This window comes from Python bivittatus, unplaced genomic scaffold, assembly GCF_059951505.1.
Source record: "Python bivittatus isolate LINGU-HERP-01145 unplaced genomic scaffold, Pbiv_v1 ctg000180_np1212, whole genome shotgun sequence".
Classification (NCBI taxonomy): Eukaryota; Metazoa; Chordata; class Lepidosauria; order Squamata; family Pythonidae; genus Python; species Python bivittatus.
This window is the reverse complement of record NW_028277047.1, coordinates 1,236,251-1,248,085: the sequence shown is the minus strand read 5'-3', so window position 1 is coordinate 1,248,085 and position 11,835 is coordinate 1,236,251. Positions and strand designations below refer to the sequence as shown.

The 11,835-nt window shown below is 53.3% G+C and overlaps 1 protein-coding gene across 5 annotated transcripts in view; it reads right to left on the bottom strand.

Annotated features, from left to right (window-relative positions):
* Nucleotides 1–2,677: 2,677 nt before the first annotated feature.
* The window catches only part of CGN (cingulin), a 32,278-nt gene continuing 23,120 nt past the window's right edge, over nt 2,678–11,835 (bottom strand). For 4 of the 5 annotated variants that reach the window (XM_088137173.1, XM_088137171.1, XM_088137174.1 and 1 more), the window contains 6 exons: nt 11,200–11,289; nt 9,580–9,663; nt 8,380–8,498; nt 7,755–7,863; nt 7,063–7,226; nt 2,678–6,547 (listed from right to left, as the gene is read on the bottom strand). In XM_088137173.1, the coding sequence (XP_087993299.1) occupies nt 6,406–6,547; nt 7,063–7,226; nt 7,755–7,863; nt 8,380–8,498; nt 9,580–9,663; nt 11,200–11,289 (708 nt within the window). In that variant the 3' untranslated portion in view covers nt 2,678–6,405. The remainder of the gene's footprint in view (nt 6,548–7,062; nt 7,227–7,754; nt 7,864–8,379; nt 8,499–9,579; nt 9,664–11,199; nt 11,290–11,835) is intronic. The other variant, XR_015795513.1, reaches the window with a different exon arrangement.

Sequence of the window (11,835 nt, the reverse complement as noted above, 5' to 3'; positions counted from 1 at the left end):
TTCCCGAGAAATGAGGTCATCCCGTCCGCAGGAGAGCAGTTGCCCGCCCCCTGGCACCTGTTTACCCAGCACGAACCAGCGGCCCGGGGTTGGCTCCACGGCGGAGACTGGAGCAGCTGGTTTCTCTCTCCAAACTGGGCAGAGTGCCCCCAAGGAATAAAAGAATAATAACAACAACACCATCACGCTGGTTTGCCAGAAAGGATCGCCAGCTTGCCCTCCCGCAAGCCCACCCAGCGCTGGGTTCTCCTCTGGGCAGAGTTGGTCAAGACAAGGGAGGACAACTGTAGACTTTTCCTGCACATGGGGGTTCCCCTCCGCCAGGGTGAGGAAGCTGCAGGCCCTCCCACTTTTTCCCGCTTCGGGCTAAGGTGGGTCCTTGGCATCCTTGCCCCGGGCACTGCACCAGCTGGAGCTGGCCTTGAACAGAGGCGGCGGGGCGTGACAGGCAGAAGTCTCACGGGGGAAGCTCTTTCCCAACGCGGGGAAGTGGACCCTCGTTAGTTTGGGAGACTTTGGGAAAGAGAAGGCAGGGAAGACCTGGACTTGGGAGCCGCGTTCGGAGAGAGGAAGTGGCATCGGATGATGAAATGTGAACTTGTCCCCAGATGGTCGAGCCGGCCCTTGAACCAGGTTCAGCTGAGTCACAAGGACTGAGAACCCGGTTGGAGGAGGAAGCAGCCCATGTCTGCCAAATAATTAAGGGAGAGTGGGGGGCCAGCCTTCTTCTTATCGCCCATCTGCTCCCACTTGGGGGAGGCTTTCGGAGAAGGAAAATGCAGGAGGAGCCTCGTGGCACCCCGGCCGGCACTCGCACCTCTTAACCAAACGTGGGCACCCAACGTGGTGCTGCCGACCTGCTTCTTTAGCGAACGTGGCTCTGCCCCGACAGCGGGGAGGGAAAGGAGGCCCCTCCGAAATCCATGTGTTTTATTCTAACTAATAATCAATATAATACTGGAAAGAATAGGGTTTGGTCCAGATTTTGAAAGTGGGAGATAATTGGCAGATCCCAATAGCAGCAGCTGCTTCCTCCTCCTCCTCCTCCTCCTCTTCCTCCCTGACCTCCTTTGCAAAATATAATGATTTTCCACCAGACTTTGCACGCAGCTGTTGCACTAGCAAACGAGCAAACACACCCCCAGCGGTCAGTTTCCATTGCAAGGGTTGGCACGCACGCTGCCCTAGTTCCTGCACTTGGCCGGGAGGTAATCAGTGTGTCCTCTACACACACACTTGTGCAAACATGGGAAAGGAGAGCAATTACCCCCCGCCCCCCCCCATGTCTTTTCCTGCCTTGACGAAGCTGGTCATTCTCGCCCGGCGAGCCGTGAGTCACCGGGGCTGCCTCAGATGTTAGGCCTTGGGTGATATTTGCAGAAAACGTACCCAACAGGTTTGGGGCGCGTGAGAAAGTAGCTCGACCGGGCTCAGAATTGACATCATGCTCCTGTTCTGGAACAAAGAACCGACTGATCTAATCAGTGAAATGGCTAATTGGGTAACTGAGCGCCTGGGAGCAAGAAACGAGGACAACGGCCCTTTGCTTGCGGCCTGACCCGCGGAGATACGCTGCCTCTGCCCATGGAGGTTCCATTTCACGCCCACCGTGGCGGGTAGGCCTTTTGGCAGACAAGGGCAGAGGCAGAGAATAGCCAGTCAAATCCTTATTGTGGTCAAAGACCAGCTTAAGGGGCGTGGGGTACGGTCCATTTGGAAGCATAGCAAATACATCAAGGTCTCAAAATAGGATTATCATCACTAAAAAAGTAGAAAACAAAGTATGTATCTAAAAGGGGGGGTAGAAGCATTAGATGGGTGCAGGAGGGCATTAAGGGTAGTGAGGGGCAGAGAATATCGTGGATCCTCTCCAATTTTTTGGGCGCGACTCCAGATTTTTCGGGGTTTTTCTGGTTTTTTTCCTGTGCTTCATTCATCAGAGCCAAACTCCATCTCCCGAGAATGAGTTTCTCTCTCCTCTTCTCAGCGCCGGGAGGGAAGGAAACGAACCCAACAGGAAACCGCCGAAAAGGCTGCTGATTTTCCTCCGCATCACCTGTTGGGTCGTTTCAAGGTAATAAGCGGCTTCACGAGATGGAGGAAAAGGGGAATCCCGAATTAGCCTCCCCGCTTGCCCGGAGGGATCCGGAGGAGAACACAGACCGAGGGTGTCATCTTCAGCCTCTGACACACCGGCCAAAGGTTCGCCACCACATCCAGGGAATGAAGGTGGCTGAGTGTGACTCACCTGTGTTTGTGTTCCACGGAAGGGAAACAGGCAACGGGTGCCGTGGCCAGGGCCACTCTGTGAGTCGGTGGCAGGGATGGGAGGGGGGAATCCTTGAGGGCATCCTGCCCCAATCGACCCCACTGAACACGAGGCACCCCTTCCTCCCCCCAGCGCAACTTGGAAAGAACTCTGCCCGTCCTCAGAGGCACGAGATGGGTTGGGAGGGCAGGTAAGGCCAGGGACGGTTTGGCGAAGAAATCGCCACATTCTGGGCTCATGCAACGCCTTCAAGCCCATAAGCCAGAGTTTCTCAACCTTGGCCCCTTTAAGATGGGTGGACTTCAACTCCCAGAATTCCCCAGCCAGCCTGCGGATGAAAAAGCCACCTGCCAGCGATAAAAACACCACGAAGCAAACCGCAGGAGGAAAGACTAGTGGTCAAGCGACTGGATAAATATAGCTCTTTTATTTTAAAAATCAACGTAGGAGGGTTTTTATTTTATTCCGAGACAAGGGAGGGGGGAAAAAATAAAGCTCTGGGGAAATCAAAAACGACCCATTTTAAAATTCAGCCCAGATTGCATTAGCAGCGATTGGAAACCGTACAGCTCCGTTGCCGGCCTCCCCATCTTGACTCGACGCTTCGATGGGGTTTGCCCTCTCCCCCATCTATTGGCGTTACCGTCAAAAGAATACTCGTTATGAAATGAAATGAAATGAAATGAAATGAAACAAAAAAGAGAAGAGCGCTCCAAGTTGTGCCCGCATCTGAACGCTGCTTCGCTGGGAAACCTCCAGACGGCCGCCGTTCCTTGAGGCCTCCTATCGATTGCTATTCCCAGGGGAATCAACTGGATCACTCGGTCTGGAAGTTTGCAGAAGCAGAGTCCCAGAGTCCCGGGCAATGGCTTAAAAATTTTATTGCCACCATCCTCGGCGTGCATCGAGGCGGCCTGCAGGAACGGCGAAAGATGCCCGGCCCCTGAAGTTTTGCTAACCTTAAAAATGAACGGTTGGCCTGAAGGAACGTCGTCATCCAAGGGGTCAGGGTCAGACTGAAACTCCCCAGAATTTGGGGGCGGAAAGGACTCTAACTGGGCAAGCGTGGCACCCACGCGAAGAAGCCAACTCTACGGCCGGTGGTGTTCCCAAGACAGCTGTGACTTGTGGATCGACTTGCCCGCTAAACCACAATGTAGCTTCCAAACCACCATACGTTTGGTGGATTGAGGATCCAAAACGCACCACAAGCCGTCTAACCACAACGTTGCGGTGAACGGGGCTGGCTAGAGCAAACGTGCACTGTTTTAGCAGCGATGCCTTGCCGCGAACCGAGAAGAAACCAAAGCCATTCCTCGGAAACCCACTTTCCAACCCTGGATTGAAGGTCTGCAGAAGAAAAACCACGTTGGCAGGTGGTAGAGAATCAGGGGGCTCACATTCGCCAAGAAGGCGGTCAGCTCCCACTGCCAGCGCCCCACAACCCTGGGGCCAGTGTGGGGCTTTCCTGCAGTCTCAAAAGGTGGGCCAAACCACCGCCCCGGGTCTTGGTTCCTAAATCTTGGGGCCATGGTTAAATTAACCACAGTGGCATCTGGAAACCATTCTAGGAAATTTAACTCCTCGGTGGCATCGTCTCTGCCCCCGTGGGAGTTTCAAAGAGAGGACCACGGAAGGGGCATCGTTTTAGCAAAGCCTCAAGGCCCCCAGCTGGCCTCCGGAGTCAGAATGGGGAGGGCTTAACAGCCGGGTTGATTTCTCCCGAGGATTCAGCTCAACTTTGCCAACGGCTCAAAGCTCAAATATTCAGCGGTTTTCTCCCAAGGGGGTCTCCAAAGAATGTCTGAGTTACCTCCATCGCCGGCAACCTCACGATCCTCAAGTTGGCCCAACAAATAGCCTCAGTTTGGGGTCTCAATGCTCTTGTTTTGGTCTCTGTCCTTTAAATCCCATTTTTGCCTCGGTACACCGCTTCTTTGGAGCCCAACACAAGCTACAACTCGGCCAAAGGGTGCCTCTCGCTGGGCCTCTCTGTCCCAGGGCCAAGATACAGATCTGTCCTGTGCCAACAGCGCTGCGTTTCCATTGTGCCCATTTGGGACAAAGTGGAGCCAGTCAGGAAAAACACAGAAAGTGTCCTCTGCTCTGACAGTTCTTGGTGCAAGGCACTTGGTGCCAGGCGTGGCCTGGAGAGGTGATTTTGCAGGGCTCGAGGTGGGTCCCGGGAGAGCAAACCGGGAGAAGCAGCCCTTGGAAAAATTTGGTAACGCTGCAATGTTTTGTAAACTAGCAAAAATTCCTCTCTGCCAGCTCATTTGCCTTAAAAACCAGCCTCACCAGACAGGAATCCGTATCGCGCAAGGATGCCAAGGAGGTGTTGACGTGCCGAGACGGATACGTTACCTACCAGTCACTGAAAACACAATCCAGGGCTGAAAAAACACAGGAGGGAAACTTCAGTGCGGCAACCTTGCCGTTCTCAAAGGGGGAAAGAGGAAGAAATGCCTCCAAAACAGGCAGTTTAGGGCACGCTCTGATAGGTACATTCAAGCTGCAGCTCTGCCTCCAAAATCACTGGAGAGATGCTACCTGAAGTGAGGTTGACTGCCCCAATTAAAGGAGAGGATGGTGAAACGGGTCCCGTGCAATTTTTTTGCACTCCGCTTGTCCCTTCTCCGACCCCCGTTATTGAACCCAGCGGCTTTCGTGGCACCGTCCGCGACTGAGTTTGGCCCTGCTGTGGGGTTTATGTTCACAACGCAGAGCCGGTCCCTCTCGCTGGGAAGATAGGACCCCCTCGCCGTTCTGCAGGGTGTCTTCTGCAACCTGGTGCCCTCCGGATTTTGGTTCCGAGTCCCATCAGCCTCTGGCCTTTGAGGCACAAACAATGGGGCCTCTGTCCCCAACTCTCGGATGGTGTAAAGCATGTGGGTGCTCTTCATGGGGGCCCCCTGCAAACCAGGGTCCCTCTTGACGGAATTCTTGTAAAGGAGCACCCAAAGGTGTATAATTGCATGAAGATCGTTTTCGGTCCAACGGTTTTGAAGAAATAAAACAGGGGGGGTTGCCTGTACAGAACACCCAAAGTCAGAAAGAGACATTTGCTGCTCTTTTTCGCACAAGCCCACTTCTTGCCACCAGACCTGGGTGAATTGGGTGGAAGCCCAACCAACTTCCGAGAGCCGTTTCACGTTCTGTCCATGTCCTTGTTCAGATCCTGGCTTGCTTAACCGTAGCAAAACACCAGGAAGTTTGGAGAGAAAGAGCCACCCTCCTGTGGGTGCCAAAACCGCTCACCGCCTCAAAAGAGAAAGCGGGAAGGTCTGGGCGGCCTCCAGCGGTCCACGTGAACCCCAACTCGACTTATCTTTCTTCTGGGGAAGCAGACTGGGAAGGCACTCCTTCAAAAGAGGTGATAAGAAAAACAGGAAAACAGAACAGAAGCGCAGGGCAGGAAAAACAGGGTTCGTCTTCCAGATGCTCTGCAACGACAGGCCCGGCGACCTCCACCCAGTGGCCGGGGGGGGCTGTGAAGCAGACACATCTGGAAGGCCACCTCTGGATGAGATTTCTGGGGTAGGAACGTAAGCCAAGCCAATGTAGGACACGCTCAGCTGGGAAACCCCAAAACTTTTCTTCCAGGTGGGCTCGAACAGGCGAGGACCACGAAGCCCCTTCTGCTTCATTTCCACGCACGTACCCAAGACACAAACTTCATCGTTCTGGATTGTTCTGCAATATTATTGCACATCCGTTTCCATCTCCGTGCAACTAAACCTATGTACATTTATAGGCCCTATATACATGAAAAAGGTTTTTTTTCCTTTCAAAAAAGGAGGCTCTGTTATTTAATCATTCGCCAATGCCCTGAGAACCAGATCAAAAGGGAGCTGGAACTAAATAAGATTTCGTTTTTCTTTTTGCACCCCGCCGCTCCCAAAGCTCGTTCATTTTCCCTCCCGTAGCAAGCAAAAATAACAATCTTTCCTCCCCGTTTTTTTTTTTCTTTTAAATCTACACGTGGGTTGCTTTGGGGACACCATTGTGGGATTCTTCCCCCGTGGGGCAGGGATCGGCAGCCCCCCACTGTTTGCTTTGCAGGGGGATCCTTCGAAAGCATCAGGAAAGCCACGCGGGAAAGCGCTGGTGTTTCTCCCCCGCGTGGCCGAAGGGCATCAACAGGAGCTGGTCTGGAGATTCCCTTCGGTCAACAGCGACGTGATGGAGGACGGGCCGTAGGCGCTGTCAAACTCTTCATCCGAACTCAGTAGGTCATCCTTGAGGGAGGACTCGGCGGTCGAGCGTGCTGCCTTGCGCCTGGACCCAAAAGAGCAGGAGGACACAGGTCAAGCGGGTGTCCACTTAGGGGACAGCCCGGGACGGTGGCCACCCTCCTGGGCCCAAAAGGGAGACATTTTTCAAGGATCAGAGGAAAGGAAAGGCCCAACATTATCTGCTTCCAAGGGTAATCAGACCCTGCTGTCAGATACTCTGAGATAAACTGCCCCTGTACATGGAGTTTCCGCTCCCTCTGCAACAATCAGATTTCCATTTTAACCCAATATCCTGGTGCTACGTTTTTTGGCCAGCGTTTCAAATTAAGGCTGTTAAGGAACCTGCGCCTTTTTCCTTCCCTCCCCGGTTGAAAGACTTCTTGTCCTTCCCTCCCTTCCTGATGGATGAATGGACAGACACATGGACAGACAGGTGGACCAGGTAGGTAGGTATGTTTTAAGCTGTAAAGGGGACACCCCTTTAGCAACAGGCGCAGAGCCCAGAGACGTTCGGGGGGTGCACGGAAAAGGCGACTCCTCGGCGACCGCCCGGCTCACCAGAGGTCCTTCTCCAGGGCTTTGACGCGGCTCTGCAGCTGCTCGTTGGTCTCGTGTTGCTCCTCCAGCTCCCGCAGGGCCTTCTTGCGCGCCGCTTCCAGCCGCTCGATCTCCTCTTCCGCCTCGTCGACCTGCCGCTTCAGCGCCTTGACGCGCAGGCTCAGCTTGGCGAGGAAGAGGAAGGAGGTGCCGATGGTGACAGCCTGCCCCCAAAACGGAGGCCTTGGCCCCCTCCCCCAGAGTGGCCGAACCACAACTCCCAGCATGCTCTCTGGCTGTCCACGCTGAGATTCTTAGGAGGTCACTTCTGGAAGACCCGCAAGTTCTCCATCTCTCGTTGGGATGGTCCATGGGGGAAATTATGGGCCTCCGGCAGGTTGTGTCCATCAATCACGCGAAGCTAGGCTTGGTTTAGGGTTGAACAAGCCATAACGCCTGGTGGACACCAACCTACAACCCCCCAGGACACCAATGCCAGAGAATGACTTGGCCCAAGGTGAAGCTCATCCACCCTGTCTTCTTCAGGGTCTTGGGCAGATGGCCGATTCCTTTATCCCCAGCTCAGGGGTCCCTTTCGAGCCCCGTTTTTCACCCCTGTGAGTTTGGACGGCTTGCTCACAACGTGCTTCAGGAGAAGCCGCAAACTTCCCACTGGGAGAAGAGAAGCTGAGCCCCACCTTGCCGGTTCTCACCTGGTCCTTCTGGTCATTGACGTGTTGCCTCTCATCGTCGATCTGGATGCTCAGCTCCTTCACCTTCCTCTCCAGCTTCCGGTTCGACGACAACAGGACGCCTTTCTCTCTGCAAAAACAGCGGCTGCTTCATTAACCAGGCTCTGCAAAAAATGGCCTTGGGGAGAAACCTCATTTTGAGGCCGGAGGTGGCCCCGGGAACCATTCCAGGATCAACCACCGATTGATCGCGTGTGATGGAGGAGGCAATTATTCCAAAGACACAAGACACCCCACCCGCTGAGCTTCTTCGTTTCAGGCGAATGAAGTTGCAACTCCTTTGAAATAAACCCCATCCCATCGCGGGCCCCCATCTTTGTCGTGGCTTTATTTTGCCTGGTCTTTGCCTCGCAAAAAGGCAAACCCTCTTTGGCATCCGGGTGGGCAGATTCCAGAAGAATCTTCTCCCCTCCGTGGAAAATCATCCGTGGGTTTTCAAAAAACCACCACGGCCGCAGAGTAGGACAACAACAAATTGCGTGGCCAAGAGACCAAAGGCGCATTTGCAAAGCCGTGGCAGCCTTTAGCCCGGCTGATGGGCCGGATAAAATGTTTTAAGCCGTGCCAACGCGGCGCGGAGGCTCACCTCTCTTCGCCCAGTAGCTTGTCCTGGAGGTCCTGGATCTGCGACTCCAACTGGGACACGTTGGCGCTGGATTTCTGCAGCCCTTCGTTGCTGGCCAGCCGGCTTTTAAGGTCCTTGTTCTGGGAAGAGGATTGGAAATGTGTGACAAAAATGCATGGGAGGGAAGGGTGGAGAAGCTTACGGGGGACCCCCAAATCCTTCCGCTCCCCAGAGTCAGGCGGCTAATCCTTTTGGGCAGCAGAGAAAAATAAAATGGCATTTTTGGCAGGATTGAGCGCGAGGAGGAGGAAAAGGGCCCCAAACCCTCAGCTCGGTTTCCGTTTCTTGAAAGCGTGAGAACGTTAAAATCAGGAGGGAAAGCGAGTTTTGTCCCTGTTACTTGTAAGCTGAGGAAGCTCCAGCTACAAGATTTCTTCCTTTCTGCAATATCTATTGCAGGCAAAGGGGCGTCCTGGAAACGCCAAGGAAGTGGGTTATTCTCTTCTCAAGCATTGGTTTCTTTCCCCTCTACACGGCACAGATCTTGAATCCTCCTTTGCACCGTGCCGCTTGGCTCACTGGCTCGAGTCCCCAAGAGTCAAGCTCAGAGATCCCCCAGCTGTCAAATCAAGATGGCCCCGGAGGCTGCCGAACACGCAGAGGCCACGTGCTATTTCCCACGCCGGCGGTGCACACGGGAGCAGTGAACCACAACGTGACCCACGGCCCCTTAGGAGCACCTTGGGCTGAGTCAGCAAGTTGTGGTTGTACACAGCGAGTCGGCGCAGACGTAGAAGTTAAGCGTAGCGTTGTGTAACGCCCTTCAGCCAAGGAAAGGGGGGGAAAAAACTCTCCCTTCTCTGAATGGGGCATTTCATTCCCCGAGTTGTATAACAGCCGCGACGTTCTCCTTGCATTGAAGCCCGGCCGGATGGAACGAGGGGGGGAAAAAAAGGGTTTTCCCTTTAAAGCCGCGCGGAGTCTTGAAAGGGCTGTAAACATCCTCCCGCCGTGTTCAGACTCGTTTGGGTCGGCGATTGGGAACGCTGGAAAACTCCGTGGGAACGAGCAAAAAAAGGCACCGTTTTGCCCAGGAAGAAAAAGGGAAGGAAAGGTGTTGACTCCTCCCGGCAGGGCTCAGGGCCCCGTGCGCAGAGATAGACTGCTCCTACACGGGGAGGCTCTGGCAAACCTCGGTTCTTGCCCTCCCAGCGGGCTTACCTGCCTTTCCAAGGCGACTTTGTCGCACTCCAGGTCTTGGCGGGTGGAGCGTTCCTGCAGCAACTCGGCTCGCAGTTGGTCGATCTCCGAGGGGGGGAGAGAAAAGAGGGGCAAAAACTTAGTCCGGCAGCTGGGGGCCTCTCCTGGTGGACCAGGTGCCTCCCCCACGCCGGGATCTCCCAGCACTTTTTGCTCAAAGGTAGACTGCCCCCGTACATGGAGGTTCCGTCCAAATTAAGACGCCGATGGTAATCAAAGGCCGGGCCTGAACAGCTCCCTTGCTTCTTGCAGGGACCGGACCGAGTAGTCTTGGGAAACGCCCCGAGCACGGCTTGAGGGCAACTGAAACGACGGGGCGGTATATTGCACCTGAATGGGGAGGCTCCATTGCGGCCCAGAAGGGTTTCTAACCCTGTCTCCTTGCACAAAGGCACCTAAACCCGTCTGCTAACTCCTCCAGCTTTCTTTTAGCCCCCGCTAATGGAACAGCCAGGAACCCCGACAGCTAAAAGGCTGAGCTGGAAACCGGGACGTCTCCCGTTCGAATCTCACCTGTGTTACCAATACGTTCGATCTTAAACTCGGTCCCCACCCCCGTTTTTTTTGCAAAATGGCTTTGTTATTTACAGCAAAAATAGTCTAGACGCGTGCAAGTTCTTTGTACCTCCATAGTCTGTTTTGTTTTTACTGGTCCTTTTTTCCCCCCAAACTGGTTGCGCGACACGGTTCTGTGTATTGCTGCACATTTCGCAAAGCCATATAATTGGCACGTTGGGTCGTTTCTAACATGCAGGGAAATGACAGTGCTGTAGAAAACTAAGTATAGTCATTGAGGGCGCTGGGAAGGGCTGGAGAGGTGATGAGATCAGCCTTAAACCACAGACACAGCTGTTCAGCGAGCTTTGAAGTGCGCCGGGGATTTCACACAACGCGGCACGTACGGAAGACACCATGTCCTGCCGGTCTGGTGCGAACCAAACATCTTCTTTTATTGCTTACAAGCCAACTGCGGGCCACGAGTTGGTCTGTTTGGTTCTGAATGATGTTAACTTCTAAAGACTTAAGCTCAAACAAGGGACCCGGTGGGGAAGGGGATCAATCTGAACCTCCTGGCGTCAGACCCAAAACATTGCAATTATGCACAACACGTGAGATTTTCTGGGGCGTCTACTTGGCCACTGTCAAATGGCTATTACTCTTCCTCCAATTCTCCTCTTCCAACTGCATAGTTTTAGCACAAAATGTTATTACTTTTTATTATCCCTTATTTCCTGTTGCTATGCAAACCCACAGAGCTTTTAGCACCGACTTGGCCAATAAAGTCCTTCCTTCCTTCCTTCCTTCCTTCCTTCCTTCCTTCCTTCCTTCCTTCCTTCCTTCCTTCCTTCCTTCCTTCCTTCCTTCCTTCCTTCCTCTTTCTTTCATCTCTTTCATCTCTCTCTCTCTCTCTCTCTCCTATCTATCTATCTATCTATCTATCTATCTATCTATCTATCTATCTATCTATCTATCTAAAAAACTCAATGGGATTCCACATTTTGCATCCCCCTGGGAGTCTCTTGGCCCCCACCTCCTATTCACAAAGATTTGCGGTCTCTTCAAATGCCAAACGCGGCTCACCTGATCTCTGGATCGGTTGATCCTCTCGGTCAAAAGCTCCACCGCGTTGCGTTCCTCGTCCAGCTCCACTTCCAGACGTTTGGATTTATCCTGCAAACAGAGGGGTGTGCTTAACAAGGGTGCTGGTGCCCTTCGGTTTTAAGCACCCAATGCTTAAAAAAGAAGAGGAAAAAAGTCAGTGCCTTATGTTGGTTTTAACCCAGTGGCTCAGTAAATAAAAAAAAAATATTCTGCTTTGGAACCCGCTGCCTTGCTTAACACGGAAGAAACTGCTGCTAGAAAAATGTTGGGGGGAGAAAAATGGGTTGTCTCTAGCATCTTTTTTCTCTGGGGAGGAAATGCACACCAAATTAATTGGGGTCATAATCGTGCGCTGCAAAGACGGGGGTAGAATTTAATAAATGATGTTAGTTTGAAGGCAGATGCTGCCCTCTGCTGGTGAGTAATCTCTTATGGAGGTGGAGTACTAGGGCTGCATCATCTTCCTCCCCAATCCAGCCCACCCATCACCACCCATCTTAATTTCCCACAAAGCCCCTGACGCGGGGCCACCCTATGGCATCGTGGGAAATTCAAATGGCAACTGCCCGGCTTTTGAGCAGAGAACTGTTTTTCTCGTGGCTACCGTGGAGGTCA